At 39.5% G+C, this 26,236-nt stretch overlaps 1 protein-coding gene across 3 annotated transcripts; it reads left to right on the forward strand.

Annotated features, from left to right (window-relative positions):
• The first annotated feature begins 1,022 nt into the window (after nucleotides 1–1,022).
• On the forward strand, nucleotides 1,023–26,236 carry LOC134297916 (cytochrome P450 2J4-like). 3 transcript variants are annotated; one of them, XM_062976845.1, is made up of 8 exons: nucleotides 1,023–4,980; nucleotides 6,433–6,582; nucleotides 11,242–11,402; nucleotides 12,678–12,854; nucleotides 13,018–13,165; nucleotides 16,135–16,320; nucleotides 18,094–18,235; nucleotides 25,624–26,236. In XM_062976845.1, exons 3-8 carry the CDS (start codon nucleotides 11,398–11,400, stop codon nucleotides 25,806–25,808), a joined length of 843 nt encoding a protein of 280 aa, XP_062832915.1. In that variant the 5' UTR covers nucleotides 1,023–4,980; nucleotides 6,433–6,582; nucleotides 11,242–11,397; the 3' UTR covers nucleotides 25,809–26,236. The 3 variants fall into 3 exon arrangements, with proteins under 3 accessions (XP_062832915.1, XP_062832916.1, XP_062832917.1); XM_062976846.1 differs by lacking the exon at nucleotides 1,023–4,980 and having other exon boundaries at nucleotides 6,144–6,582; XM_062976847.1 differs by lacking the exons at nucleotides 1,023–4,980; nucleotides 18,094–18,235; nucleotides 25,624–26,236 and having other exon boundaries at nucleotides 6,144–6,582; nucleotides 16,135–18,064.

Here is a 26,236-nt window from a genome sequence, read left to right on the forward strand (position 1 = left end):
TTTTTCATTATTATTTTTTTTAAAAAAAATCCCAATTAATATTATTGAAGGCCTTCTCTGTGTCTAATGCAAGTAGAGCCATTTCTTTTTGGTTGTTCATCTCGTAATACTGTATTACATCAATTATTATTCTGACAATATCTTTTAATTGTCTGTTTGGGAGAAACCCTGTTTGATCTTCTTTGATCCAATTCTTTAGAAATTATTTCAATCTGTCATCTAGAATATTAGTGAATATTTTATAATCAATATTTAGCAGGGATATAGGTTTATAGTCCTTGACTCCTAGAGTCTGTTTTTTCTTTATGAATCATCATTATATTGGCTTTTTCCCATGTGTCAGGTAGCTTCTCTTGGTTCACGATGTTGTTCATCAATTTTATAAGATATGGCTTCAATTTGTCTTCAAAAGTTTTATAATATGCTGCCGTGAACCCATCCAGTCCAGGAGCCTTATTAGAGTCCATTTTTTATTTCTTTATGTATTTCTTCTTTCGTGATTGGTTTATTTAGAGCCTCTCTTTGATCCTTTGTAAATTTTTGGAGTTTCTTTCTACTTAAGTACTGTACTGTGCTCTCTTTCTTTATTTGGTCCTTTGTATAGTAGGCATGGTCAAAAAATCGTAAAAAATCTTAAATCGGATTAAAATCGGATATATCCCACTTTTTGATCCGGTATCCGACGCAGGCTATCACGGCCCATCAAGCTTGGTAATTTGAAGCATTGTAGCTCTACTCTTGTTATGTCTCTTAAATTTGATCATAATTTTTTCCCCAAAATAATTTTTAAAATTTTTTAAAAATTATTTTTAAAAAATTATTTGTTAATGCAACCGAACTTGTTTGGGAGTGCAGCACAGTCAAACATGGCCTCGGCTCCCTGACCAATCACAGGAGTGCACGATGGATGCAAGGGTGGGGGCTAATGTCCTCTGCATGCCCACGCATTAGTCTTCTATAAAAAGCCCGGTTTGGGCTGTCTTGTGGCATTTGCAGTTCGGTGGGAGCACACGAGGGTGGGTGGATGCTGGTTGTTGTCTGTGGGCTGTAGTATTAGCTCTATCTGGCTAGCAGTGGGAAGCTGAAAGAAGGGAAAATGAGAAGCAAAGGAGAAGCGGCTTTTAGGGGTCTGGGTTGTATTTCTTAAGAAGAAGCAAGGACTCCGTGTTGGTCTGGCTGTCTGGCTGGCCGTAGGTTTTTGCATTTTGGCCCTGCTGAAAGGCAACGGGGAGAAGGAAGAAGCAGAACTGGGTTGGTTTAGGTGATTTTTTGCAAGAAAGGGCACCTGTGGCTGGCTGTCGTGCTGCTGGCAGCTGGCTTTGCAGCATGGACGTCGAGAAAATTCCGCTCATTCTGCTCCCGGAATTTGAACCTGGGGCCTTTTGGTCTGCAAGTTCAGCAGCTCAGCGCTTTAACACACTGTGCCACATGGATAGAATGTGTTCTACCACCGTGCAAAATTTGATCAGGATCGCTTCAAAGATTAGGGCGGTAGAGACCCTTAAAGCCCCCCCTCACACACACACACTAGTTTTTTCACGATTGCGCATGCATGTCCGCCATTAACAAACCAATTTCAAGCATTACGAATTTTCAGAAATATCTGAAATTTTTGAGGGGAAAAATTGGAAATAGTTGCAAAAATGAAGCACCGGCGCCCCCTACTTTAGAGACAAGTATTGAACCATTTTTTTTTTGGATCGCTGATGCCTATTGTATAGAGTTTCTTAAAAACATTTTCAAATTGTTTCAATATGTCTTTGTCAGTCCAGTAGGATTTCCCTTTATCATCTATTTTGGTCACATATTGTGTTTGTCCTTTTCTCTCAATTTTCCGAGAGAGCCATTTGCCTGGCTTATTTGCTTTCTGAAAATGGTCTTGTTTAACATATTTCAGTTTCTTAGCTAGTTATTCTAAATCTGCTATCTGCTTTCTCAGTATCCCTAACTTCCCCTTGAGTTTCTGACTTGTAGGTGTTTTTTTCAACTTTGCTTCTATTTCTGACATATGATTTTGTGAATTCTTTAATTTCTGATTTCTTAACTTATTTCTCCATGAGTTTTGTCTTATAAAATGTCCCCTCATAACAGCCTTACTTGCGTCCTAAATTGTTTGCATATTTATTCCTGGGGTGTCATTAATTTGAAAGTATTATTTTAATACAGTATGTCCTTATTTTTCTTTATATCTTCCTCAGATATCAACAATGTGTCATTTAGTCTCCATTTTCTAATCGTCTTTGTTTAGTTTATTGTGAACTCGATTGGGCAATGGTCTGAATGTGTTCTAGTTAATACCTTAATTTTCATTATTTTTATTACTAAGCTATTTGATGCCCGGACCATGTCTATTCTGGACCACCCTTGGTGGCTATTTGAGTAAAAAGTATAGTCTCTTTCTTTGGGGTGGTAAGATCTCTCTTCTTTATATGTTACCATGATGCCCTCATTACATTTCCATCAGAATCTGATTTGTAGTTTCTTCAATTCCTCAGTAAAAGACATATATTTTCTTCTTTTAATAAGTATTGTTGTCAGGAATTCTTTTAAGATTGCTCCGTTTTTGTCTTTATAGTAGGTAGTTTGTTTACTATTTTGTTTCAGGATGTCATTTCTTTCTTCTTTTTTTGAGAAATATACAATCACATCCCTCAATACTTTATTCCTCCTTGCATAATTACTAGATATTCTGTAAGCCATATCAATTTTCGTGTCCATATCCTCATTTGTAGTTTGAGTCAGTTTAGCAGTTAGTTGAATAATTATTTGTCTTATATTCTTTTTACTTTCCTCTTCTATATTTCTAAATCTTAATTGATATTCTAAATTCTTTTGATCCATTAATTCTTGTTTTAACTCCAATTTCTGATTTTTTAATTCTAAATTCTCAATCTTGGTTTGAATGTTATTTTGAGATTTTTCCTGTTTTTGTTTATCTTGTTTGATTTCTTGTATTTCCTGTTGTAATGTATTAATGTCTTTCTTCATATTTCTAGTTCTTCCATGATTTCATTTTTCATATTTAACATGTGATCCTGAAAGAGTTTCTGATACGCATCTTGCTTCACTGACATTTTTTGTATTTCCTTCATAATATTCTTTAGGCTAATCTCTTCTGAGAGTATCTCCTTTGCAATCCCTTCATGTCTTTGTCCTCTTTGTCTGCTTTAAACTTAAATGAAGTCATTTTTCTTCTTTGGGTTCAGCTTTCTTAGCCTTCTCTTATTCTTGTCTCCCTACTTTGTGCTCCTTAATGTCTCATCTCTGTCCATTTCCACTTCTTCGTCATCCTGCTGGATCTTAATCTCTGTGTCTCATCATTCTGTCTTCTTGTTGTCTCCTCGTCTGTCGTGCTGGTCACAGATTCCTCCTTCTCTTCTATTATTATTAACTTCTCCGCTTTACTATTCTATTTTATTCTCTTCACTGTACTTCTACAGTCTCTTCTCATCACTTCCTGTTTCTAAAAAATATTAAGTATTGAAGGCCACGACTTACAAATTGACTGGCATGCATACATTTGGTATAGAAAAATAAAAACTAAAAAAAGTTTGTAACCACTTTATAAGGTCAGCAATAATAAAAATGTGGAATAGATACAAGATAAGACTTTATCCTAAAACCCCATTCATGGTGTCACCACTGGAAGCAGGCCAAAGAAGATTACTAGGGTGGGAGAAATGGCCCACTTACAAAGATATATTGAAGAAGATTGATGGAAAAGTAGAAATGAAAACACAAGAAAAAATTAGGTTAAAAAAAGAAAAATGTCTCATGGTTCCAGTTCAGACAATTGAGAGAATACTATAATAAAAATAAGACAGAAGGATCTTTGGACAAAGAAACATTCTGGGATAGGATTATGATCCTGGGGAAAAAAATTAATAACAAAAGTTTATAAGAAACTCCTGGAATGGGCAACAGAAAAAGAAACAGTCAAAGACTGTATGATAAAGCGGGCAACCAACATAGGACGATCAATAAGGATGGACCAATGGGAGAACATCTGGAATCGTAAAATGAGACAAATGTACTCATACGATCTGAGGGAAAATTGGCTTAAAATGTTCCACAGGTGGTATATAACTCCACAAAAATTAGGGAATTACTATAAGAATATGCAGAACACGTGTTGGAAATGTAAGAAACAGGAAGGGTCTTTTTTCCACATGTGGTGGACTTGTGATAAGGCGAAATTTTTTTGATAAATGAAATAATCCAAAGAATTCTAAAAAATTAATTCCAGATAAACCCAGAGCTACTATTTAATTACTTAGCGATGGCGGTGAGGATCACATATGTGAAAAATTGGAGACAAGAAGACTACTGGCTGATCAAAGTAATGAAAATAAGGACTGGCAACCTTTTCTGGACTATATTAAGAAAAAGAAGAAAATTATAATATCAAAAGAGACATAAAATGTTTTTATTCGCAGAAGATTGGATGTAAATATAGGGAAGCAGAACTAGAATTAAAAACATTATACTAATAGATATGGAATGCTTTCTTATTGTGGAAGGCACGGATATGGATTGGAAGTTCACAAAGCAGTCTATTTTAAGTTTTTTTGTCTGATTGTTTCTTTTTCTTTCTTTTTTCTTTCTTTCCTCTTTTTCTTCTTTTATTTTTTTCTTGATTTTCTTTCTTTTTCTGTTTCTATAAAAACAATGTATGTGTGTGGAAAACTTAATAAAAATTATTACAAAAAAACTTCAGAGGTGAAGATCCGAGGATGGCTAGCTTTTGATTTATTATTCTGAAATAGTTTGCTTCATGTGTTTATAACTTTGTTCTCCTTGCTTTGTCCAAATGCAGGTAGCAAAACAATACGGAAACGTTTTAACTTTATGGCTGGGTCATTTTCCAGTGGTGTTCCTGTCTGGATTCGATGCTGTGAAAGAAGGACTAGTTGATCACTCAGAAGAATTGTTGGATCGGGGGTCGACTCCATTTTTTTTATAGAATATCAGAAGGAAAAGGTAAGTTATGAAAAGTTGCACTAGACCTTCTCCCAGAGATATGAGGACAAGGGAAGATTTTTATCTGTTAGAAAGTGCAGTAAAAAAACTAACGTTTTAAGCTAGTGGTTCCTAACCTGTGGGCCATGGCCCACTCATGGACCGCGATATCTAAAATAAGGTCTGCAAGACATGCAGGGAAAATCAGTCCAGATAATTAAATATGGTTTTCTGTGGGCGAGCAGATGGCGACTACTGGATGGCATATGTTCTGTATTAGAAAGTAGAGCTGATGTGGTCTATCCAATGTCATTTTCTGAATCAGCACCCCAAATAACCAAACTGAATCTAAAGTTGACCAAAAAACTGATTCATAACCCTTTTGGTCCTAATGCTGGAGAGTGGTCCCTGGTCAAGTGGCCCCTGGTCAAAAAAAGGTTGGGAACCACTGCTTTAAGCAAAAACAGTTCATCCTTATCCAGAGAAGAGGGGAAACTCAATAATCTGCAACTTAAGACTATAGAATCATAGAATTGTAAAGTTGGAAGAGACCTCACAGGCCATCCAGTCCAACCCCCTGCAAGAAGCAGGAAAATCTCATTCAAAGCACCCCCGACAGATGGCCATCCAGCCTCTGCTTAAAAGCCTCCAAAGAAGGAGCCTCCACCACAGTCCGGGGGAGAGAGTTCCACAGAGAGTTCCAGGTTTTGAAAGAATATCCAAAGATACCAGATCTGGGTTTAAATACCTTGCATGTAACTTTTATTAAGCATTTGGAAATCATACATTGACTTGGCACCAAGTAGGCACATTCATTCTCTCATGCATACATCCTCATATTCACAAGGCTCCTCCCGAATAGTTGATCAGTTTCTTCATTGAAGCGATAGGTGTCAGATGCAACGGTTATCTCTGGCACACCCAAGTATCTTAAAAGCCCCCCTTTTATATCATTTTCAGGTGCATCTCAATCCATATCAAATGTTTTCCACGTTCCTTTCACTTTTTGGTCCATAACAGTGATAGGCAGTTCTTCCTAGGTCTTGGTACACCATACTGTACCAGTCGGAAAGTATCCTTTGTGATTCCCAATTCAATTCATCATTTTTAAAAAATAATTTTTATTAAGCAAAGTTTTCTACAATAAAAAGATAACAATTCCAAGGAATGAAGGGGAAAAGAATAGAAAGGGAAGGTAATGATAGGTGAAGAAGAAGAAAAAAGAAAAAGAGAGCCAGCATGGTATGCTGGATTGGGTGCCAATGGCCACTGGCTTTGGTTTCAAGATTGTGATTATGATACTCCTATTCAAATGTATCCTCAGAGTTTGGTGACAAAGTTTCTGCTTTTTGAGGTTTCTGCTTTTTGAGCATGGTCTTTAATAAAGCTTGCCTATTCTAGAGTAGCCACGCAGCATCATCTGACTTGAATTTTTGTGAGCAATAATTGCATATTGACTCCTGATGCCCTCAGGTGTCGGATTCTCAAATGGTCATGCCTGGAAGCAACAGAGAAGACTTGCCCAAGTGACTTTGGCGAAACTGGGAGTCGGGAAAAGAATCATGGAAGACAAAATCGAAGATGAAGCCCAACAGCTTGTAGAGATTTTTGCAAGTAAAAAAGGTTTGTAACATTAGGAGATGATGCTGGCGTGTGTCTTTGCCTGTAGAACCGATATTTCTCTTTGTTATGAAATTTATCATATTTAATTGATTTTTGATATAAAAGTAAGTGGTCAGAAATTCCAATTGTTCCTTTTTTCCAAAAGGAAATACAATTCACAGTATTAAAAAGTTGCACTTTCCCCCCCACTCTCCCCTTTTTGACTTATTTATTTATTTATTTCCCCCTTAGGTTAGTTCTCTTTTTTGTAACAGTGATTTCCTTTGTGGCTTTCTCTTTATTTCAGTCAGTATCTCTTGCTTTCTCAGGGTTTCCACCAGCATAATCATATATCCAGGCCTCTTTTCTTATATATTTTATGTCTGTCAGTGTGTGTTTTACTCTTCCCTTTCTTTCTTCTTCCCTTGTTCCCCAGGGGGTTCCGATTTTATTCTTCCCACTGTCTTGTCTATCCTTCCTTCTGTTGGCCTCCCTCTCATCACGCCTCTCTTGTCTTGTCCTTCTTGCCCCGTTGAGTGCTTTTTCAAATTCACAGTAATATTCAACAAGAGATTAAACAGGAAAAGCAAGAGCTTTAGAGTTTTCAAGAACAGACCCAAATAAAAGTGAGAAATTTAGAGGCTAGAAATGAGAAGTTAGAGTGAAAGCAAGAAATTATAGAGGCAAAAGAACTTGAATATCAATTAAGATTCAGGAATATAGAAGAAATAAATAAAAACATAAGACAGATCATAATTGAAATAGTCTCAAAAATACTGCAATACACAAGGGAGGAAGCAGAGGAGATGATAAAACATACAGAACAAATACAAATTGCACCAAAATGAACAATACACCAAGAGACACAATAGTTCATTTTGTAAAGAAAACAACCAGAGACGAAGTATTAAAAAGAAACAATGGAAACCCAACCCAATACCAGGGAAGAAAAATCGCAATTATAAAAGAATATCCCAATTCAGTATTGAATAGGTGAAGGAAATACACACCAGTGGTGTAAGAATTAAGGAAGATGCAAATAAGATTTAGATGGGCGAGAGTAGAAGGATTAACGCTAATATACATAAAACAAAACACTGGATCAACACAGAAGATAAAGCAAAACAACTCCTCCTAAAACTTAAACAAGACTTTGACTAACAGAAAGAGATGGATAAGGGGCCTAAGGACAAGAAAAGGCCACAAACAGAATCACCAGACAAAGACGACACGAACCCGGGGACCGGAGTATCCAGAATAGACAAAGGAAAGATTGGGAAATGTCAGAACTAGGATAAGTGGACGAAGGGGATAAAGAGGAGGAAGATAGAAACTAGGCAAACAATATGGATCAGGAAATCAGTTTTTTTCAAATATTATAAATGGACTTAAATCTCCAAATAAACAGAATAACATTTTCAATAAAATAAAGAATGGCAAATATGATGTGGTGGCGATCTAAGAAATGCACATATCACATAAACATGTGGCCTACTTGAGGCAACCAAAATAGGGAAACAATTGTATTCCTCAGCCAATGAGAAAAATGTGAGGGTGGTAATATATATAAAGGCAGAGATCCCTTCCCAATTAGCCTTTAAAGACCAAGAGGGAAGGATGGTCGGGGTGATCATCACAACTCAACACTCAAAAACACTAATATGCAGCATATATGCCCCAAATGACTAAAAAACAAACCTCGCTAAGAAGCTCAAAGACCAAATAATGGCTCAAGATTATGATAATTGGATAATATTTGAAGACTTCAATGCAGTGATGGATGCAAAAAGAGACAGAACTCATAACAAGACAAACAGAAAAGGAGAAAATTCAGGGAATATGCCCCTTGCAATGAAGAATGTCCAAAAAGAATTCAATTTGCAGGACACCTGGAGAATCCATTATGAAGAAGAAAAAGATCACACGTTCTGTTCAGTGAGACAGAGATGTTGTCAAGAATTGATATGGCATGGACAACAAAATCCAGAACATCTAAGATAAAAAAAATTAAGATTATACCCAGAACAGAATCTGATCACTGCCCAATAGAGTTTATTTTGAATCAAAAGAGGAAAACAACCTGATGGAGATAAAATGATAATATCCTCGAAGCGGAAGAAGACATAACAAAATCTTTAAAAACTACTAGAAGAATACTTTAAATTAAACGCAACACCAGAAACGACACCACAAATACTTTGAGAGGCGAGTAAAGCAGTGATTTGAGGACATTTCATTTAACAGACCACCATAAAGAAGAAAATGAGAACCAAGAAGATGGACATCACAAAGAAGGAAATTACTGAAAAGGAAAAACAACTGAAAGACAACCCAGAAAGAGGAGAAATAAGGCAAAAATTAGAATTACTCCACAGCTGAAGAGAATTTCTAGAACAAGAAAAAGGAGCAAACCAACTAAAATAGATAAAACAAACTTATTTCAATAATGCAGATAAACTAGGAAAATGGTTATCTAGAAGACTCAGGAAGAAAAAAGAAGCAACATATGTCAACTCAGTAAAATCAGGCAAAAAAAAAATTCACCACAGAACAGGAAATACTTAATCAATTCAGAAAATATTATAAAGAATTATACAGCAACGACACAATAAAAAAGTAGAATATAGCAGCATTTTTAGGAAAACAAAATTAAATAAAATCACAGAGGAGCAAAGAAAAAATCTCAATAAGGAGATCTCAGATAAGGAAATAATATTGGCAATAAACAATTTAGACACTAACAAGGCCCCAGGCCCAGCCAGCCTAACAGCAGCATACTACAAAACAAAAGACATACTCTTACCACACTTAAAGAAAGTAATGAACCAGATAATGACAGAAAGGAAAATACCGAAGACCTGGCAAACATCACATTGATCCACAAAAAAACACAGATGTCAAAATGTCAAAAATTATAAGCATACATCCCTACTCAATATTAATTACAAAATAATGTTTCCCAAAATGCCACTGTGGGTCTCAGCACTCGAAGCACTCCAGAGAAGAGCGGTGGGGAACACAAAATGGCCCATCTATGAGGAACTACTGAACAAGAATGGGAAAGAATATATTCTTAAATCACAGGATGAAATAAATAAAGTACATAAAGACATCACATGGTTTCAGTACAGACAAATAAGAGAAAAATTCAACAAAGACAAATACCGAGGTTTCATGGAAAAAGGAACATACTGGGATAAAACACAGGGGCCGGGCTGTGGCGCAGCTGTTGAGCAGCTGCCTTAAATCACTCTGACCATGAGGTCATGAGTTCGAGGCCAGCCCGTGGCGGGGTGAGCACCCGTCAATTAAAAATAAAAAATAGCCCCTGCTCGTTGCTGACCTAGCAACCCGAAAGATAGTTGCATCTATCAAGTAGGAGATAAGGTACCACTTATAAAGTGGGGAGGCAAGATTAACTAATTTACGACCTGGAATGAGGAAGTGCCGTCAGTGTGGATGATGAAGCAGCTGCTCCCCCCTGTGGCCAGAATCGAACATCCCCTCAGAAGAAGGTTAACTTGCCTCTACGTGTGTCTCTCAGTCTCTGTTTGATGTGTTTATGGGCATTGAATGTTTGCCCTATGTGTGTTATAATGTGATCTGCCCTGAGTCCCCTTCGGGGTGAGAAGGGCAGAATATAAATACTGTAAATAATAAATAAATGGAAAGAAAAATAATTGCAAGATATACAGAAATTGCTTGAATGGAATAAGGAGACCGAACAAATCAAAGAATGCTTAATTCAATGGGCTCAAAATATAGGAAGACCAATTAATTATGAGAGGTGGTAAACAATTTGGAACAGGAAAATAAAATTTTCATATGCCATGGAAAGAAAATCACTATAAGATGATGTACAAGTGGTACATTACTCCAAAACAATTGGGACAATATAATAAGAAAATTGAGACAAAATGCTGGAAATGCCAAGAATGTCCTGGATCATTTTACCACATGTGGCGGGCCTGTAATAAGACGAAGAAATATTGGAGAGAAATACACAAGGAATGTCAGAAGATAATGAACAGAAAATTCCAAATGAAACCGGAGCTATATCTGCTATGCATAACTGATCTAGAAATCAGTAGGAATGAAGAAATAATACTAAATCACATTGTGATGGCTGCAAGAATAGTTTTTGCGAGGATCTGGAGACACAAGGAAACACCACCAAAGGAACAGTGGATAAAAAAGATATGGGAAATAAGAAACATGGACAGATTAACATATCTACTAAAGAAACACCAAGGAAAACCAATCAAAAAGACATACTGGACATTACTAAAGGAATATATGAATCAGGAGAAGAAATAAGAAGAAACCTCCAGTAAAGAGAGAGATAAAACATATAAAACAACCCAGCAAAAGGAAACAATTGCAGCAAAGGAGTTAGAAAGTGCAAAAAAAGAAAAGAAAAGAAAAAACAAGATTCAAATAAAGGCAACCAGAAACACAACAAACACACCCTCTACCCCAACTCACCTCTTACTCTCTTCTCCTCTACCCAATTTTTGGTTTTTTTTTCTTCTTGCTTTCTTCTTTTCTTTCTTTTTTTTCTTTTTACCCCTTCTGCCCACCTTCCCCCCCCCCCCAACATGTTGATGTAAAATATTAAAAGTAAATCAAAATTATTTTTAAAAAGAAGCTGAACTGATATTAATCAGACTTCATTTGCAGGGAAGCCATTTGATCCTACATTGATCATCACCAATTCAGTCTCCAACGTGACACATGCCCTGATGTTTGGGCACAGGTGGTCCCTTGAAGACTTACACTTCAACAAGCTGGTTAAAGCCATTGAGTATACCATGCATTTTGGAGTATCTATCTTTTATGTGGTAAGTAAACTCTCTCCCCTCCCCCCCCCCCCCAATTTAATGCCTTAGGAAGATCTATTTAGCTTAAGAATATTCAGAAAACCTTTTTAGTAGTTTTGACAGTAGGTTTGACAGTTGGACCTTGAGGGACCAAAAGAGGGACCAAAAGAAAGCCTGAAGAGCAAAACCCTCACAAATTAAACTAGGAAAGTAAATATTTGACTATTAAATTCTCAAGTGTGAAGTTAAATGCTTCCAAGGAATACTGCCTATATTCCTATGAGCATTGGGCACCAGTGCACATCTGTTACTCTCGCCAGAGTTCTGTTATGTATCTTCACAACCAAGTAAAGCAGTGGTTCTAAACCTGTGGGTCCCTAGGTGTTTTGACCTACAACTCCCAGAAATCCCAGCCAGTTTACCAGCTGTTAGGATTTCTGGGAATTGAAGGCCAAAACATCTGGGGACCCACAGGTTGACAATCACTGCAGTAAAGGAATTTGTAGTGCCTCTCCTTTATGGCTAGGTATTCTTCTTCTTTATTTGTTCAGTCATTTCTGACTCTTCGTGGACCAGTCCACGTCAGAGCTTCCTGTCAGCCGTCGCCGCTCCCAGTTCCTTCAAGGTCAAGCCAGTCACTTCAAGGATACCATCCATCCATCTCGCCCTTGGTCAGCCTCTCTTCCTTTTTCCTTCCATTTCCCCCAGCATCATTATCTTCTCCAAGCTTTCCTGTCTTCTCATTATGTGGCCAAAATACTTCATCTTTGCCTCTAATAGCCTTCCCTCCAATGAGCAGCTGGCCATTATTTCCTGGAGTGTGGGCTGGTTGGATCTTCTTGTGGTCCAAGGCACTCTCAGGATTTTTCTCCAGCACCAAAGTTCAAGAGAAAGAATACTCAAAGTAGAAAGGCTGCCATCATTCTCTTTTGACTGAGCCTTACTCTTTCCTCTTGCTGACTGAGGGCAAAAGTAATATACACTCAGTTTGCAGTATTGGAAAGAAGATGAGAACAAAAATGGAAAGTACTAGTCAAAAAGTAATCCTGCAAAATGGAAAACAGCTGAGAAAATGGGAGAACAGAGAATTACTCAGGAAGGGAAAGTTCAGAATACATTGTGGAAGAAAATTATGGATGAAGGGTACAGGTATCCTAGTCTCCATTCCTTCTTTACAGTCAAGAAATTTAGTTATCTCAAAATAATTTGTGTGTGTCAAACTTGCTTTGGCCAATGAACTGTGTTTCCTTGCCTCCTCCATAATAACGGCAGGCTTTTTGCTTTCATCTGTTGTAGCTGTATGAATTGTTCCCATCGCTCATGGAACGTCTTCCAGGGCTTCATAAGAAGGCACTTGAGGCCACAGAGATACTGCTTTCGTTATCAAAGGAAGAAATACAGAAACATAAGGAGCAAGAGCCCACACTGGAGCCACGGGTTTTCATTGATTACTACCTGCTTGAAATGGGGAAGGTAAGTACTGTATCTGCTTTATATCCATCTTTAAATTGGGTTATTATATGTCAACAGGTGATATTCAATGTCAAGACATGCACACATGTTCAGAAGTGAAGGCAGCATTGAGGAGTAGCTCTTAGATCAGTCAGAAATTCTACTTCACATTTTATATTTCCAGGATAAGAATAAGAATGATCCTACCTCTGCAGTGGATGAAGAGAACCTGGCTCACACAATTCATGACATCTTTTTTGCTGGATTGGAATCTACCTCCACAGTTCTTAAATGGGGAGTCCTCATTTTGGCAAATCGTCCAGATGTCCAAGGTAAAAAAGGTCATTGTGCAACACAAACAATGGGCTACTACTGATCCCTGTTGTGCCAACAGTATTTTTAATAGAAATGGTATATCTATCAAATGAAGATGTGCTAAATGAAGGAGAAAGACAATCAGATCCAGTTTCTCCACAAATAGTGCTTCCCACTGAAAAGACTGAATATACACCAGCAAGCTAATTTATTACTAGAGTGTCAGATAATGTGGGCATCCACGTCCTCTGGACATATCTAAAAATCTTTTACTTCTAATTATTTTTTCTTTGATAAATGTTTTTCTGTCTTGTTCATGGAAACTATAAATGTGTTCAATGGTTAAGGTAAAGGTTTTCCCCTGACATTAAGTCTAGTCGTATCTGACTCTGGGGGGTTGGTGCTCATTTCCATTTCTAAGCCAAAAAGCTGGCATTGTCCGTAGACACCTCCAGGGTCATGTAGCAGGTATGACTGCATGGAGTGCTGTTATCTTCCCACCGGAGTGGTACCTATTGATCTACTCACATTTGCATGTTTTTGAACTGCTAGGTTGGCAGAAGCTGGGGCTAACAGCAGGAGCTCACCCCACTCCCCAGATTCGAATTGCCAATCTTTTGGTCAGCATGTTCAGCAGCTCAGCAGTTTAATCTGCTGTATCACCAGGGGCTCCAGTGTTCAGTGGTTAGCAGAGTTAAAATAAACCAGAATCCAGGTTTTCTGGACTCCCAGTTCCTGCATAGAAAATTTCCAAATTGTGATTAGTTGAACAAATAGAAATCTTGTGGACAAACGGAGAAGGAATGGCTGGTGAATTAATTTAAAAAGCATTTGATAGCAAAGGTTTACTGAAATTAGGACAGGAGAACTTTCTTCAGAAAGTATGTGGATAATGGCAAAAAATAAACATTTAGCCCCCAAATTAGAAAAAAGTTGCCAAAAAGGAAGAAAACAGGAGATATCAAAGGTGAAGAATGGAAATGTTTATCCCTGTGGATACAGAAAAATAGAGCATGTACTAAATGAAACTGTTTATACTGAATAAAAAGGATATGGATGTAAACATATCAGGAGCCATTAACACAAAAGTATCTACAAAGTTTGACACAACCTGTCAGGTTATGGTAGCTAGCTGCGCATACTGGGCTTTTTTAATATCAGTGTCATGGAGTCCATACTTTCTATGGCAGTGTTTCTCAACCTGGGGGTCAGGACCTCGGGGGGGGGGTCGCGAGGGGATGTCAGAAGGGTCACCAAAAACCACCAGAAAACACATACAGTAGAGTCTCACTTATCCGACATAAACGGGCTGGCAGAATGTTGGATAAGCGAATATGTTGGATAATAAGGAGGCATTAAGGAAAAGCCTATGAAACATCAAATTAGGTTATGATTTTACAAATTAAGGACCAAAACATCATGTTAGACAACAAATTTGGCAGAAAAAGTAGTTCAATAAGCAGTAATGCTATGTAGTAATTACTGTATTTATGAACTTAGCACCAAAATATCACGATATATTGAAAACATTGACTACAAAAATGCGTTGGATAATCCAGAACGTTGGATAAGCGAGTGTTGGATAAGTGAGACTCTACTGTATTTCTAATGGTTTTAGGAACCCCTTTGGCAGAGAAAGCTGAAGATCTCTCCACCTGTCCTTCTCTTTCTTTTTGGAAACAGACATCGAATCCTCCTACCAAAAGTATTCAAATTTGGCATATTGGGTATTTGTGCCAAATTTGGTGCCAAATTTGGTCTGATATTTACATTACGATTCATATCAGCAGCAAAATTACAGTTATGAAATAAAAGCTAAAATAATGTTATGGTTGGGGGTCATCACAACACGAGGAACTGTATTAAGGGGTCTCAGCATTCGGTTGAGAAGCACTGTTCTATGGGAAGGGATACGTGAAATGCCTCCATTGGCATGACCTGTCAAACACACTCAGAACATATCTAGCAGAGGAAAAGGACTTTGATTAAGCCCAAGAAGTCTTCTGTCAAGTAAAAGCACTGTTACTCAGATCCCAGTAAATTTCTCAAGGATATCCCAATTGATTTTTGCAAAAGCAATACAATCTAAACCAAAATGGTTGCAGCAAACTGGCTTTGGACCAAGTTTCAGTAGGCCTGAGTAGGTTCATTGCTGTCATTCTAGGACAGAGCTTTCCAAACTTTTCATGTTAGTGACAAATGTGCATCCTTTCATGACACAGTAATTCAGTTGAGTTCTATCTATCTATCTATCTATCTATCTATCTATCTATCTATCTATTCATCTATCTATCATCTATCTATTGCTCATATAATCTTTACTCTATAAACAAAATATGGACATTTTTCCTGTACACTTCTTGTGTACTACAGTTGATTCTTATGTAGATTCCTCAATAGCTGCTCTGTGTGGTTCATCATAAACATCACTGTCAGCAGATTATTTTCTTAATTAGAAACGTTTCATCATTATATCATTGCCAACCCTTGAACAGCAGCAGCACTTCACTTCTGCAGTGATTAAACCTCTTTTGAGGTTTTTAAACAGAGCCTGGATGGCCATCCAGAGATGCTTTGCCTTCCTGCCTGTCTGAAGGGTTGGACTGGATGCCCTTTGAGGGTGTCTTTCAACTCTGTGCTTCCCTTCCCACTGCACTCCCTAGTCTCTGTGGATGGAAGGGGGCTTGTCCTGGGGAATTGTCAGAGACCCTTCCCCATCTCCTTTCCACTTCCTCACTCTGCACACCATAAAACAGTTTCAATGTTAGAACATTGCTTTAAAAAAGTTCTCGTCAGAACAAAGTTCAGATTCCCATAGGGCCGTGAAAATTATATGAACTCTTTTGAGGAAAAGTGGAACAATAATAAATTAATTGTGATCAACTTGTGGGTATAATAATAAAAATATTTGAGTAATTATCCTTTTTTTCAAATATTTGAAATAAAGCTTTCATCCATATCCATCCATATCCATCTATTTCCTCAGATAAAAATCATCAAGGAGATAGAAGATGTTTTGGGTTCCGCTTCTATCTGCTATGACGACCACAAAAGACTGCCTTATACTCATGCAGTGCTTCATGAAATCGAGCGTTACAGATTTCCCATGATAGTAGGAGTCGCAAGGCAAGCTACCATAGATATACACATGAGAGGTTTCATCATCCCAAAGGTACAGATTGTAGTTTTAGCTGCATTCTGCATCCCAAGAACAAAGATATTCAAAGGATGTCATTTTGAGATATGCATCCACAGAAACAAAGCTAGCATAGGATAACAGTGTTAGAATATGATTCTGGAGACCAGGATTTAAATCACCATTTGACCATGGAAATCTATTGGGTGACTTTGGCAAGCTTCACTCAGAAGAAATAAAGGCAAATCCCCTCTAAACAAATCTTTCCAGAAAGACTTCACGATTGCTTTGAGCCTACAAGTTGTTTCCCACTTATGGGGACCCTAACATCAAGGGGTTTTCCTGCACAGATTTATTCAGAGGAAGTTCGTTGTTGTTGTTGTTGTTGTTGTTGTTGTTGTTATTAATAATAATACTAATACTAATAAAGAATTTTCAATTACATGCATTAAAAACTGGGGTTATAGGGTAAGGAAAGGGGATTGGGAAATATGGGAACAGGGAAAGGTTTTGTGGGGGAAAGGATGTGGGAAGTTGGGGGGGAGAGAGGAAGTTCATTATTTGACTTTTCATGAGGTTTCAATTATGGCTAGCATAGCATATCTGCGTTTCTATGTGCAAGCTCAATTCATTTTGTTTATTTCCCATGTCCTGTACATTCATGTAGAGATATCTAAGACCATCAGTGATACCTGCTTTCTCCTTAAATACTCTGGATTTATCTATGCGTTAACTCATCATCCAACAATTGGCCAAATGGTTCTATTCTAGTTAAGACTAACCAAGAATAATTTTGACCATGTTTTGGACATTCTTGGATGGTCCATAACTATTTGTCCAACCATGCTGTGCTCTGGGGCTCTCCTGGTATCAGAGCTAAGGTCTATATAAACAAAAGTGAAGTAAGCCAAGGCTATATTTATTTATAAAGAAAACTAAAGTCTTAAGTCTTTCAAAGTCTGGCCAAAATATTGCAGCACACAACTGGAGTAACAATAACAATGCCAAGGTCAAGAGTCCAATTAATGCAGACAAGCCAAGTCCTATAGAGCCAGGTGAGGTGCAAAAACAAACAATAGCCAAGGTTACAGTTCAATAGCCAGAAGCCAGGAGATCACCTATCAGAGTTCATAAAACAAGACCAAAAAGCAAGAGTCAGAGTTTTGAAGTCAAGCCAGATAATCAGGGATACAAACTGAAGTCCAAGTCCACAAATCAAACCAGGAAGTCAAAATTCAGAGTCAAGAATTCAAGATACAACAGGGTCTGGGACAGGATTGCTGGAACCAAGGTCAGAATTCATTATTCTAACCCAGGGATGGTAGAGCCAAGATCCAGGACACCATTATCATGAGATCTCAGGAATTGCTCATTTCAGCAAGCCTGTACAGATAATCCCAGAAGCTCGTGTTGCTTTCTTCAAGAAAGAGGTCAAATTAAGCTTCCAAGCTTGCTCTAAATACTGTCCATCTTTGTTAGATCCCTGCCCCAACCTTTGATGCTCCAGATGTTTTGGACTTCAGCTCCCACAATTCCTAACAGCTGGTAAGTTGGCTGGGATTTCCGGGAATTGAAGTCTAAAATAACTGGAGGACCAAAGACTGGGAAACACTGAGTTAGAATAATGATGTAATACAACCATCATATAATTAAGTGAATATAGATTTACATTATGGAAGCATCTCAGCAACTGCAAAATACATGGTCGGGTTATGATAGGCTCTCAGGCAGACCATTTCCACTGAATCTCAGTTCTAAGAGAGATATGTGTGTGTGTCTATTTGTCTGCTAATTGTTTCTTTCTTTCAGGGAACATACATTGCGCCCAATATACGTTCTGTTCTTCTTGATGAAGAGTACTGGGAAACTCCACTCGAATTTAATCCCAATCATTTTTTGGACAAAGATGGAAATTTTGTTGCTAGAAAAGAATTTCTGGGATTTGGTACAGGTAAAAGTACTGGATGACCTCAGGCAGTTCACAGACTCTCGGTATCAGAAGAAAGCAAAGGCAACCCAATTCCCTCAACAAATCTTTCTCAAAAATCCCCAATATTGGTTATCCTTAGGGTTACCGTAAATCCAGTTGATTTGAAGGCACATGATAACAACAAATTAGCTTCTGTATGGGCAAGTATTTTGGGAAGTATTTGGAATAAGATCTGGATCTATAAGGAACAAAGTATTGTGACTGTCTGAGTTGGGGCACTTTTAAATAAAATGAAGCTGAAAGAAACCAGCCTTTGTTAGTTGACCTCAAATGGTGGAGAGTTCACCACCCTCCTGTTTCACTCCTGAGCAGTGTTTCCAATGCTTAGGCAGAAACTCTTCTCTTATAACTTGATGGGTTACTTGAGAGGGTGGAAACCTAACAGGATGAATCTCATGACTATAATGTAGAAATAGACCAAACAGGAATGGAGGAGGTGTAACAATTTATGTCATGGATGTTTAAAGAGATGAAGCGATCCATAACATAAATGCTGGAAGCCAGGTTAAGAGCATCAGGGTAAAAATTATGGGGGAAAGAATCATAGAATCATAGAATCATAGAATAGTAGAGTTGGAAGAGACCACATGGGCCATCCAGTCCAACCCCCTGCTAAGAAGCAGGAAATCGCATTCAAAGCACCCCCGACAGATGGCCATCCAGCCTCTGCTTAAAAGCCTCCAAAGAAGGAGCCTCCACCACGGCCCTGGGGAGAGAGTTCCACTGTCGAACAGCTCTCACAGTGAGGAAGTTCTTCCTGATGTTCAGGTGGAATCTCCTTTCCTGTAGTTTGAAGCCATTGTTCCGTGTCCTAGTCTGCAGGGCAGCAGAAAACAAGCTTGCTCCCTCCTCCCTATGACTTCCCTTCACGTATTTGTACATGGCTATCATGTCTCCTCTCAGCCTTCACTTCTGCAGGCTAAACATGCCCAGCTCCTTAAGCCGCTCCTCATAGGGCTTGTTCTCCAGACTCTTAATCATTTTAGTCGCCCTCCTCTGGACGCTTTCCAGCTTGTCAACATCTCCCTTCAACTGTGGTGCCCAAAATTGGACACAGTATTCCAGGTGTGGTCTGACCAGGGCAGAATAGAGGGGGAGCATAACTTCCCTGGATCTAGACGCTATTCCCCTATTGATGCAGGCCAGAATCCCATTGGCTTTTTTAGCAGCCGCATCACATTGTTGGCTCATGTTTAACTTGTTGTCCACAAGGACTCCAAGGTCTTTTTCGCACACACTGCTGTCAAGCCAGGCGTCCCCCATTCTGTATCTTTGATTTCCATTTTTTCTGCCGAAGTGAAGTATCTTGTATTTGTCCCTGTTGAACTTCATTTTGTTAGTTTTGGCCCATCTCTCTAGTCTGTCAAGATCGTTTTGAATTCTGCTCCTGTCTTCTGGAGTGTTAGCTATCCCTCCCAGTTTTGTGTTGTCTGCAAACTTGATGATCGTGCCTTCTAACCCTTCGTCTAAGTCGTTAATAAAGATGTTGAACAGAACCGGGCCCAGGATGGAGCCCTGCGGCACTCCACTTGTCACTTCTTTCCATGATGAAGACGACGCATTGGTGAGCACCCTTTGGGTTCGTTCGCTTAGCCAATTACAGATCCACCTAACCGTAGTTTTGTCTAGCCCACATTTTACTAGTTTGTTTGCCAGAAGGTCGTGGGGGACTTTGTCGAAGGCCTTACTGAAATCCAGGTACGCTACATCCACAGCATTCCCTGTATCGACCCAACTCATAACTCTATCGAAAAAAGAGATCAGATTAGTCTGGCATGACTTGTTTTTGGTAAATCCGTGTTGACTATTAGCAATGACCGCATTTGTTTCTAAGTGTTCGCAGACCACTTCCTTAATGATCTTTTCCAGAATTTTGCCTGGTATTGATGTGAGGCTGACCGGACGGTAATTGTTTGGGTCGTTCTTTTTTCCCTTCTTGAAGATAGGGACCACATTCGCCCTCCTCCAATCTGCTGGGACTTCTCCTGTTCTCCAAGAACTCTCGAAGATAATTGCCAGTGGTTCTGAAATAACTTCCGCTAGTTCCTTCAGTACTCTTGGATGTAGCTGATCTGGCCCTGGGGACTTGAATTCGTTTAGAGTGGCCAGGTGTTCCTGGACAACTTGTTTCCCTATTTGGGGTTGGATTTCCCCCAATCCTTCGTCCATTCCATGTTGCTGAGGTTGAAGATGGCTTTCTTTTTGTGAGAAGACCGAGGCAAAGAAGGCATTAAGTAGTTCTGCCTTTTCCCTGTCCCCTGTCGCCATCACCCCATCTTCTCCTTGCAATGGCCCTATCGCCTCCTTTTTCTTCCTTTTTCTACCAACGTAAGCAAAAAAACCTTTTTTGTTGTTTTTTATGTCCCTGGCAAGCCTGAGCTCATTTTGCGGTTTAGCCTTGCGAACCTTTTCCCTACAGGTGTTGGCTATACGTTTGAATTCTTCTTTGGTGATTTCTCCCCTTTTCCACTTCTTGTGCATGTCACTTTTGAGCTTTAGCTCAGTTAGAAGTTCTTTGGACATCCATTCTGGCTTCTTTGCACTTGTCTTATTTTTCTTCTTTGTTGGCACTGTTTGCATTTGCGCCTTGAGTATTTCACTTTTGAAAAACTCCCATCCATCCTTAACTCCCTTGTTTTTTAATATCGGCGTCCATGGAATGCCGCTCAGTAGTTCCTTCATTTTTTGGAAGTCAGCTCTCTTAAAGTCCAGAATGCGTGTTTGACTTGTCTTAGTTTCAGCATTCCTTTGTATTGCAAACTGCAGGAGCACATGGTCACTTGCCCCTAAGGATCCAACCACTTCAACTGTATTGATCAGGTCTTCCACATTTGTTAAGATTAGATCAAGAGTTGCTGATCCCCTTGTTGCCTCTTCTACCTTCTGGACCATAAAATTATCTGCAAGGCAAGTGAGGAATTTGTTGGACTTTGTACTCTTGGCTGAGTTTGTTTTCCAGCAGATATCGGGATAATTGAAATTGCCCATGACTACTATATCTCTTCTTTGTGCCTGTTTGGTCAGCTGTTGACAGAAGGCTTCATCAAGTCCTTCATCCTGACTCGGAGGTCTGTAGTAGACACCCACGACAAGATCTTTTTGAGTCCCGGTTCCCTTGATTCTTATCCAGATGCTTTCAAGCTGGTTTCCCGGATTACAGTCTTGCATTTCTTCTGCAACGTAACTGTTTTTGACATATAAAGCTACTCCCCCTCCTCTCCCCTTTGTTCTATTTCTGTGAAAGAGGTTATAGCCCTCAATGGTTAAATTCCAGTGATGGGAGTCATCCCACCAGGTTTCAGTGATGCCTATGACATCGTATGTGTGGTGCTGTGCTAGGAGTTGGAGTTCGTCTTGCTTATTTCTCATGCTCTGAGCATTAGTGTAAAGACATGTAAGCCCCTGTGACCTCCCCTCGAACTGTTTATTTGGGATTATTGTGCTCTCTGTACTTGGTCCTTGCTGTGTTTGTGCAGCCCTCCGTTTAGCCTTTCGGCGGTTCCCTGTGGTTGTGGGTAATATAGTGTTCGCCAGGCTGTTGTTCCCCTCCCCCAGTGGATCTAGTTTAAAGTGCGCCTGATGAGGTTTGTGAGTCTGTGTGCAAAAAGATGTTTTCCTACTTGTGTGAGATGCACCCCATCGCTTGCCAGTAGTCCATCCTCTTGGAAGAGTAGACCATGGTCAAGGAAGCCAAAATGCTCCTCTTGACACCATTTTCTGAGCCAGTTATTGACCTGTACTATTTTTCCGGCCCTTGTAGAGCCGTGTCCTACAACGGGGAGGAGGGATGAAAAGATCACATGTACATTATACAGTTTTAGCTTTGTTCCCAGAGCTCGAAAATCATTTGTGATCTTTTGAAAAGTATGCCTAGCGGTGTCATTGGTACCTACATGAATCAACATAAGGTGGGGAGGGTGATGGGGCTTTAGGAGCCTGCTGAGCCTCTGAGTGAGATGGTGTATTTTTGCCCCCGGGAGGCAGCATGTTTCTCGAGCCATCCCATCCGGTCTGGAAATGATGGCTTCCGTTCCTCTAATGAGGGAGTCACCTACTACCAAGACCTGTTTCCTTTGAGGATTGACAGGGTCCCTTTTGTGCAAGACAGTGTGTATGTCCCCTGAAGAGTGTTCCTGTTGAAGTGAATCATGTAGGTGTAAAGTGTTGTCCTCCTCCTCAACATCCCCAGTGCATTCATCAATGACAATCCATTGAGATACATCCGAGAGCCCATTACTCTCCCAAGGATGTTCCTGTTGCTCCTGGTCTATGATTGGGGATGGAGCATTTGCATGATTACATAAGTGTGACTGTGGTGATGCACTGTCCCTGTCAGGGCTATCCCCTGCGCATTGATCCAGGGTGGTCCACTGAGTGGTATCTAAGAAACTGTGGTCCTCCACAAGATGTGTTTCCTGATTGTATGTTAATGATGTAAGAATTTCAAATCTGTTGTGTAAATGCAGCTGAGCAGAGGAGTTCTGCGGAGGCTGCCTGGTCCTGCGTCTCCTTCTATGGGTGACCTCCTTCCAAGCCTGAGGGTTGTCTACCTTTGAGTTGATCTCCCCATAAGGTTCCTGATCATGGTCTTGGTGGTGTTGGTGTGATGCAGGCTGCAGATCTACAGCAGCGTGTTGTGCAGTGTCCAAGAAGAGCTCGAGTGCCTGAATGTCCTTAAGGGTCTTAATACGGTGCTCGAGCTGTTGGATCCTCTGCTCCATCAGAGTCATCTGTTTGCATTTGGAGCAGATGTAGTTGTCTAGTTTTTGTGTGAAAAAGCGGAACATGCCACAGCTGGTGCATGTGATGGGAATGTTTTGCTTTTGTTGCATCTCTTGGTGAGCGTGGTGGCCAAGTGGGATCTTTGTACAGTTAAGTAATATGCACGCACTTTATGTGCAGACTGCAACAAACCACCTCTTTGTGTATTTGTTTATGTTGCTTTGTTTCCTGTATGTACTGCAAAGGATAGTTAGTAAAGGTGCCTTTTTCGTGCGCGCCGTCAGGCGCGCGCGACACTGGCAAAAAAAGCTTTCCCAGAAACTCAATTAACAGGGGACAATGCCTGCTGTCAATCAACTTAAGTACCTGGCTCTCTTTCAACACAACAGTCACCCAACAGTTAGACTTTGACCACAGGAGCCAAGCCCACACTCAGTTTAAAATCTTAGCCAAATCTTAGCCAAGTCCTACCTGAAGCCAGGGAGCAAAAATGTCCTCCTGCTGCCTCTGCTTCTGCGAGCACCAACTGCCCTTCTGGGATCAGGCTCTGGCAGAAACTCACACTGGCAAATAAAGCTTTCCCAGAAACTCAATTAACAGGGGACAATGCCTGCTGTCAATCAACTTAAGTACCTGGCTCTCTTTCAACACAACAGTCACCCAACAGTTAGACTTTGACCACAGGAGCCAAGCCCACACTCAGTTTAAAATCTTAGCCAAATCTTAGCCAAGTCCTACCTGAAGCCAGGGAGCAAAAATGTCCTCCTGCTGCCTCTGCTTCTGCGAGAAACAACTTGGATGTCATTGTGGCTATCTACTGCAGGTCTCCAAGCCAAACTGAGGGTTTGGATGGTGCCTTGCTGGAACAGATGACCACACATCCAGAAAGGAGAGGTGTCATAATAATGGAAGATTTTAACTATTCTAATCTTTGTTGAAAGACAAACTCTGTCAAGAATATCAGGTCCAAAAAAATTCCTTACCTGCCTTGCAGACAATTTCATAATCCCAAAGATGGAAAAGGCTACATGGGGATCAGCTATTTTAGATCTGATCCTAACCAACAGTGATCACTTTGAAGATGCAGTAGAAGTGGTGAGTTGTTAGGTGGGAATGACCATGTTCCTCTGGTAATACAGCAGAAAGGGGGAGTCAAGCAGAGGTAGACATACATCTTAGGACCCTTCTACACTGCCATATAAAATCCAGATTAACTGCTAAGGGTTATATGGCAGTGTAGACTCAGATAATATAGTTCAAAGCAGATAATACGGATTTTCTGCTTTGATAATTTGGATTACATGGCAGTATAGGAGGGGTCATAGACTAAGGAAGCTGATTATCACAAACCTATGAAAAACCCCCCGAAAGCAATCAGGAACACTAAAAGAGAAAGGAGTTCATGATAAATGGGAGTTTCTAAAAAATTAAAATATTGGAGGCACAATTCCAAATAGTTCCAATGAAGAAGAAAAATAGGCAATATCAAAAGAAACCAGAATGAATGTCTAAAGAATTTTCAACTGAACTAAGATTTAAAAGAGACACGGAAAAAGGGGAGAAATCATGAAACATAATTTGAAACAAGCAGCCAGCATTTGTAGGGGTAAAATCAGAAAATACACAGCACGGTATGAGCTCAGGCTAGATAGAGAAGTTAAAAACAATGGAAAGGGCTTTTTTGGTTATGTGTATAGAAAAAGGAAAGACAAAGAAATGATAGTGCTAACACATATTGGTGATGGTGAATTGCTAACAGGGGACAGAGAAAAGGGAGAACTATTCAGTGCCTTCTTTGCCTCAGTCCTCTCTCAAAAGGTTAATATGGGCATAATGGATCAGAAGATGCAGTAGGGGGAATACAGAATTGAATAGGTAAAGAGGTAGTAGGGGAATATATGGTTAATCTAAATCGGTGGTTCTCAACCTGGGGTCCCCAGATGTTTTGGCCTACAACTCCCAGAAATCCCAGCCAGTTTACCAGCTGTTAGGATTTCTGGGAGTCGAAGGCCAAAAACATCTGGGGACCCCAGGTTGAGAACCACTGATCTAGAAGAATCCAAGTATCCAAGACCAGATGAATGACTATCAAGAATTTACAGTAGAGGCAATGCAGCACTTTAGATAAAAAAGGTCTGAAAGCTATGCCTGACAAGGAGGGGTTTAGGTTTATATTTAGCATGGGGAAGATCAATTAAGAGGGTCATGATAGCCATGTTTAAATATTTGAAAGGCTGTCACATTGAGATGCAAGGTTGTTTTCTGCTGCTCTAGAGATTAGGACATGGAACAATGAATTCAAATTGCTGGAAAAAAGATTCCACTTAAACACTAGGAGGAATTTCCTGATGATAGGAGTTATTTAACAGTGGAATATACATCTTCAGTATGTGGCAGAGTCTCATTTTCTGGAGGTTCTTAAACAGAAATTGGATAGCCATTTGTCAGGAGTCCTTTTATTTTGTGATATAGTCTTGGATGCGTTACTCATAGGGGTCTCTTCCAACTGCACAATTCTCGTATTATTCTATGATCAATCCTTATCCATTCATAGTTTATTTTTCAGATTTATCCTTATTCGCTGAATTGAATATATACTCATCCCCTGCCTTTGTCTCCCCATGCAGGGCTTCGGTCATGCTTGGGGGAAGCTATGGCAAGGATGCTGCTATTTATCTTCTTGACCCGCCTGGTGAGGGTGTTCCGTTTCCAGCTTCCTCCAGGAGTCAAGGAATTAAATGAAGAACCAGCAAAGGAAATAACAGTGCCCCCCTATCCTTATAAAGTGTGTGCTATTCCTCGCAATAGTTAATTATAAAACATTCAAGAATAATTACAGTGACTTATTATTCATTGCTGTATATTTAAAGCAAATTTCCCCTTCACTTAATTTGATGTTCTCAGACCTCTTCTCTACCTCTAGAACCTCTAGAAAATCTGAGACATAGCTCAGTGCAAATAAATTTAGCTTCATTCTGTTTTGTGTTTTTGGAAATGTTGCTCAAATGAAAGTCTTGCTATGAATAGATATAGGGCAACTAACAGTATAGTCAATTGAGGGTTTGACTAGTTCCTTTGAAGATCAAGTTTCAAATCGCCTTTTATCTATGAAAATACAATGAGTGATGTTGCACAAGCCAAGTTTTCTGGAGGCATAGACAGAAAAAAGCCTTCTAGATCAAAAGGACAAAAGGCTTGATTTTTAGACTTGTTCATCTTGATCAGCATTTTCTGCATATG

This window comes from Anolis carolinensis, chromosome 3, assembly GCF_035594765.1.
Source record: "Anolis carolinensis isolate JA03-04 chromosome 3, rAnoCar3.1.pri, whole genome shotgun sequence".
Taxonomy (NCBI): Eukaryota; Metazoa; Chordata; class Lepidosauria; order Squamata; family Dactyloidae; genus Anolis; species Anolis carolinensis.